The following is a 5801-nucleotide window of genomic DNA, read 5'->3' as shown; positions in this document are numbered from 1 at the left end:
AACTCATCATCTCCTCCACCGAGCCACTCCATACTAAAACTGCCAGACAGGCTGACCCTAGCATGCTACTTAGAGAACTGCTTATCATTTATTCATAGTCCCTTCTTTCTGATCCCCACCCCCACCTTCCTTCCTGAAAAGAGGAGCAGTTTGGGGGGTTTTTCCCTCCCTCTTCAGCAAACCAGCCCTCTAATCAAATCGCAGCCTCTCTGCCAAGGATAGCTCTGGTGGGGGAAAGGAGACAGGAAAATTGCAAGATTCTGGAGGCTGCAGAGAGAAGGGGTAAGCGGGGGAACTATCTGTCTTCTTAATAAAATGCCTGAGATTGCACCCTCCTCCTCTGTTTAGGTGAAGTGTCTGCGCAGGGTTTGCTGGGAGCCATGGAGGGGCAGCTGCTGCTGTTACCACCAGTAATCTGATCCAGCCCTAAACAGATTGTTGCCGCTACTGAAGAGGAGGCGGCCAGGGGACAAAAGCCCACGGTTCTGCCTGCCGCCGAAAGAGCCGAAGCAAAGTGCAGTAAGTGAGTGACATCCACCATTCAGCTCTATAACGGACGGTCCAGGAAGGACGTTTGAGCCTCCGCATGTCGTCTGCAGGCAGAGGCTGACGATGCCCGTTTGTTTGGGTTTCCTTAGGGCGGGGGCATTAGACAGGAGTCGGACCAGCTCAGATGCATGGGGAAGGATGTTCTCCGTCGGGCTGCTGCGATGGGCAGAGAGAGACACAGCAGGGCTAGTCTGTAGGAGGCTCTGCATGCTGAGTAGCCCGGGCTGCGTTCCAGCCGCAGAATAACGAGACCCGCAAGGTGTCAGTGGGAGAGCGAGAGGCTGTTTGTCCGGCTGTCGCTGTTTGATCGCGTGTGCTAACAATACCTTTGCCATCCCTCCCGTCCTTTGGGAATGAGAATTGAACTTCGGCTTGGCTTGTCTGCCCCCTCTCTGCCCGCCCCTCTGCCCAAGGTTAATGACACGTAAAAGAGAGTCCCACTGGTCCTGGGCAAATAAACCTGCCCAGCCCAGGCATCCTGCGTCCCCGAAGCTGCCTGGGCAGCAGATCCTTTCATTTGCCCCTAGTTGTGACTTTGCAACTTCTAGCAGAAACGCTACTGCATGCAATCGCTCTGTCTGTCTCTCTCTCTGTCTCACACACACACACGACTTGGTTCAGTGGTGCAAGCCGTGCCTCGAGTGACCGTGCCGGGTCTGTTTCCCTCCCTGCTGTGCGTCTCTGTCCGCTCCTCAGGATCGCATCCGTGTGTGTGTGTGTGTGTGTGTGTGAGAGCAGAGGCCGGGTTAACCCCCCACTCCCGCCCCCGCAGATGAAGTCGGCCGGCCAGGGCACTGTGTGATTGATCCCCCCGGCTGTTTCTGATTGCAGAGTCTGCGGCGGGGCCGGCATGGTGGATCCGGCGGCGGAGCCGGGCGAGGAGCGGCGCACAGACCCGGGCGGCGCGGCTGGAGATGGGGCGCCCCCGGCAGCAGCATCGGCCGCGGGCGAAGGAGCCCCGCGGCCGCCGCCGCCGACGCCCGCGGGGGAGCCGGGGAGGCCCCGCGAGCAGTCGCCGCTGCTGCACTTGGACCTCTTCAACTTCGACTGCCCGGAGGCCGAGGGCAGCCGCTACGTGCTCACCAGCCCCCGCTCCCTGGAAGCCTGCGCGCGGTGCGCCGTCAAGCCGGTGGAGCTGCTGCCCCGGGCCCTGAGCGAGCTGGTGAGGGAGGCGCCGGGCCGGTCCATGCGGGTGGCGGCCGGCCTGTACGAGGTCTACGAGATGGACCGGCAGAGGAAGCTGCAGCAGTGCCGGGAGGAAAGAGAAAGGATTATCCGAGAGGAGAAGAGAAGGATTTTCACCCCCCTCCTCCCTTCCTCCCCCGCTGCCAGGATCTCCTTCCAACCCGCCCTCAATGGGAGCTGCGCCCTAGCACCACGGCCAGGGCCAAGGGCTCCTACCGGCACCAAGACCAAGAGCCACTCCCTGGACTCTCTGCAAAAAAGGAGGGAGGGCTTCTCCACCAAAACCTCCTCTGAATCAGGGACCTCCTCGTCCTACAGCGGAGAAAGCTTTAAGGACAAATGGCCCAAAGGGACCCCTCGGACTAGGACGGTAGCTGCCATGAACTCCCTGATGGGCCGAAGCTTCAGCCTGGGGGATCTGAGCCACTCCCCGCAGACCACAAAGAAAGTGGAGAAGATAGTGAAGGAGGTGAAGAAGAAGAAAGGTCTCAAGGAGGTGCCCAAGAGGGACAGAAAGATAGCTGCCCTGATGATAGCCAAGCACCAGGAGGAGAACATGCTGAATGAGCAGAGGTATGCCGCCCGCCTCCACTGGGACAGCCAGCGGCGACGGGCAGAGCAGCAGAAGGAGCAGGAAGAGAAAGAGAAGCAGAGGGCTCTGTTGCAGTGCCAGAAGATGTGGGAGTCCCAGGTCGAGAAGCGCCGGGGGAAGCTGACCCAAGGGCAGAAGGAGGCTGCTCTGATGAAGCAGAGGCAGTGCCTGATGTACGAAGAGAGGTGGAGGGAGCAGGCGGAGAAACAGGACAGACTGAAAAGGGATAAGCTAGAGAGGGCCATCCTGGAAGACAAGCAGAAGAAGCTCCATCAAGAGCACAACCTGAAGGTAAAGGAAGGAGACAAGAAAGAGTTCCTGGAACGGGAAGAACAGCTTTTGCAGGAGAAGCTGTCCACTGCTACCCAGAAGAAGCTGAAGAAGGAGCTGCAGCTGCAGAAGGAAAAGAAGTTGATCAACCAAGCTGAGAAGCTGAAGCATGAGGCCCTACTCAAGGAACGGGCCAGGCAAGAGGCAGAGGAGAAAGAGATGCTAAAGGCCTCCCTGGAGGTTAACCTGCACAAGGCCCAGGAGAACTATGAGCAGCTAATAGAGAAGAGGAACCAAGAGCTAAGGGAGAAAGCTAAGCGGGAGGAGATGCAAATCCAGAGGGCCAAGCTGGCAGCGGAGAGGAAGGGGAGGGAGCAGAAAGAGCACTTGGAGGCCCTGGCCAAAGGAACAGAAAGGAAGCTCCAGCATGCTGCCCAGGTGGCTGAGGAGGTGGTCCAACAGAAAGCACGCAAGGTGGTCCTAAGCCGGCTGGAGAAGGAGAAGATGCAGAAGGTAAACAAGCAAAAGGTAGAGCAGTACGAGGACTTTCGGCGCAGGGAGATCCTACTGTCCATCGAGAGGAAGCTGGAGAGGAGTGAACAGATCTTCAAGGAAAAGAAGACTGTTGTGGAAAATGCCAGGTCTGTCGCCCGGGCATCCTTCCATGTCCGGGAAAAAGTGCGGGAGGAAACAAACATGCGCACCTTTGACAAGATGGTCTTTGAGGCAGAATTGCACGCCAACCTGGATAAAAAATGAAAGGTCTTTTCTTTCTGTGGATAAGTGAGGAATACATCACCTGGTACCCATCATAACACATCAGAAAGCTCTTTCACATTAAGTTTTTAACCCTAATTTATTGTTTTTGGGGAGTAGGGTATGGCACAAGCCCCATGGCAGCTATTTCACATACCTTTTTAAAAATGCTTTTGTTTTGTGGGTTGTTTTAAGAGACTGACCTTAGTTATCCCTACCAGAAGAGTAGTTACCCCACTCCACACAAAGATGTGTACAAGGATTAAAGCAGAAGCACATAAATTTACTCAATAGAGGGCTGCAATGGCAACTTCCCAGAAACCCATGGGCCACCTCGAATTTGCCTAAAATGGAGCACATTGCAGTCACCCTCATCTTTATTATGAAAAGTGCAGACAGTAAGACTACATATCTGAACATATAACACTTCATTTTGAGTCGAGTGACTTTCAGCTTGGATCAAGAGGTAGCATTATACGCTGGGAACTGTCATCTCATGTCATGCTAAAGATGAGGATTGGCCACATTATAGAACTCCATGGGGTGCATTTAGCCCATGGGTTGCACTTTATCCACTACTAATGTAAAATGTGGAAAGAGAGGTACCTATAACAAGATTTTTTCACACCAGGCAAAAAGAAATCATAACCATAGCTGGGCAGATACAGCAAAAACCTATTCACAAATATTTATTCAAATAAACCCCAAAGTTTCTTTTGATGTTGGTATTCACAATCCCTTTTATTCACAGATGATCACACAAAGGAATTTTTGTTTGCAAGAATGTTTGCAGAAAGGGAAATTATCACAAATACTCCTGCAAATATGCATTCCCAAGGGTATTTGCACCTGGACGTGATTGTGTGACCTTCTTGAAAGCTCTGGATGTGTGTTATGGAATTATCCAATCAGGGACCAGAAACAATACCATGTGACTTAGGTAACCAATCACACAGCTTTAATAGCAAATTATGAATACTACTTGAATCGATAGCTATGGTGAAAGGTTCATGAGCAATCCATAGACTGAAATATGTTTGCACAAATCATTCATGAATAATTTCAGAAAATGAACAAACTTTTGAAAATCTGCCTGTTTACAAATCATTTGTGAACAGAAAAGGGGCTTACATTTGTCAAGTAAATTGTTTGCAGTGAATAGGTCACCCAGCGCTAATCTGTGACTTACTAAACATTACATTTATTTGTTCACTGGTGCTAATGATTCTGTTCTGTTCTTTATGGCATGTAAAACAGCAGATGCACATTCTGGGACAAATGATGTTTTGTTGTGGATTCACTCAGCAGAGGAACATGGCATTTTTACAGCTCTAACTAGGTATTGTGCACAGTGGAAGGAGTCCTTCTGCTGTTAAGGAACTGGGATTGTGAAAAGCCTGCTCACAGTTCATGGAAAACATTCTATATATAGAGATCATTCTGCTTAGATTTGCTGCATTTATTTTCTCCTTAGTTATTTTTATGAAAACACAGCTGCACAAATGCAGAAATCTTTGCATGTTTCTTACAAGTTCAAGGTGTATCACCAATAGCTTGTTCACTAATGGGCAGTATAATCCACTGTCTGTGACATCACATCGGATTGCTGTGGAAATGGTGATGATGTCACAAACAGAACATGATCATGTCAGATGGGGGAGAAGCAGCAGGAGCAGGAAAGCTCCTGTGTTCATGCAAATGGCTCTAATCATACAACATACAGGGGAAGAGAAAGACCAAATATATGTTACATATCACAGATTCATTTCTAAATAGAATGCTCTTCAAAGCTTGCCCTGAGATGGCAGCAGCTCTTAAAAGATTTTAAAGAGAATATTATGTTAATGGCAATGGCAGTGTTAGACCACAGCGTTGCCAGGGTATGTAACCATGGAAATAGTATAAAACCAGTGTTGGAAGTGAAGAGGACGGGTGGTTCACACTGAGTCAGATGGTGTTTTCTCCCTCTGGATCATTGGGAAGAAAGACAGTGTTGTCTTTCAAAAGGGGATTAGGAGTCGTTTTATTCCCAGCTCTGGGTTTTATTCCCAGCTCTGCCACTGACTTGCTGTGTAACACTGGGCAAGTTGCTAATGGTACATCTACATTGAGTAAAAAACCTGAGGCTGGCCCAGGTCAGCTGACTCGGGCTTGCAGGGCTCAGGCGGTGGGGCTAAAAATTCAAGTGTAGACATTCAGGCTTGGGCTGAAGTCCGGGATCCAAGTCCCCCCGCACATTGGGTTTCAGAACCTGGACTCCAGCTCAAACCCAAAAGTCTACACTGCTATTTGTAGCCCTGCAGCGCAACTCCCAGTCAACTGACCAGGACTCTGAGACGCGCTGCTGTGGGTTTTTATTTTTGGCTGCCTAGATGTACCTTTAGAGCCTGATCCTGCTCCCATTGAAATTAATGGCCAAAAGCCCACTGATTTAAAAGGAAGCAGAATC

At 50.8% G+C, this 5801-nt stretch overlaps 1 protein-coding gene across 1 annotated transcript; it reads left to right on the top strand.

Moving 5' to 3' along the window:
• The first annotated feature begins 1399 nt into the window (after positions 1 to 1399).
• Positions 1400 to 4061, top strand: CCDC177 (coiled-coil domain containing 177). Its single transcript, XM_067558134.1, has one exon. It carries the CDS (start codon positions 1400 to 1402, stop codon positions 3353 to 3355), a length of 1956 nt encoding a protein of 651 aa, XP_067414235.1. The 3' UTR covers positions 3356 to 4061.
• Positions 4062 to 5801: the final 1740 nt, after the last annotated feature.

The sequence above is a fragment of the Emydura macquarii genome, unplaced genomic scaffold, assembly GCF_026122565.2.
Source record: "Emydura macquarii macquarii isolate MOO-44397 ecotype Brisbane River unplaced genomic scaffold, CSIRO-AGI_Emac_v2 contig_1876, whole genome shotgun sequence".
NCBI lineage: Eukaryota > Metazoa > Chordata > Testudines > Chelidae > Emydura > Emydura macquarii.
The sequence above is the reverse complement of the archived record's forward strand: the minus strand, read 5'-3'. Positions and strand labels throughout refer to the sequence as shown.

Excerpts from the sequence above, each read along its gene's own strand:
- CCDC177 (XM_067558134.1), top strand. The coding sequence starts at position 1,400 with ATGGTGGATCCGGCGGCGGAGCCGGGCGAGGAGCGGCGCACAGACCCG.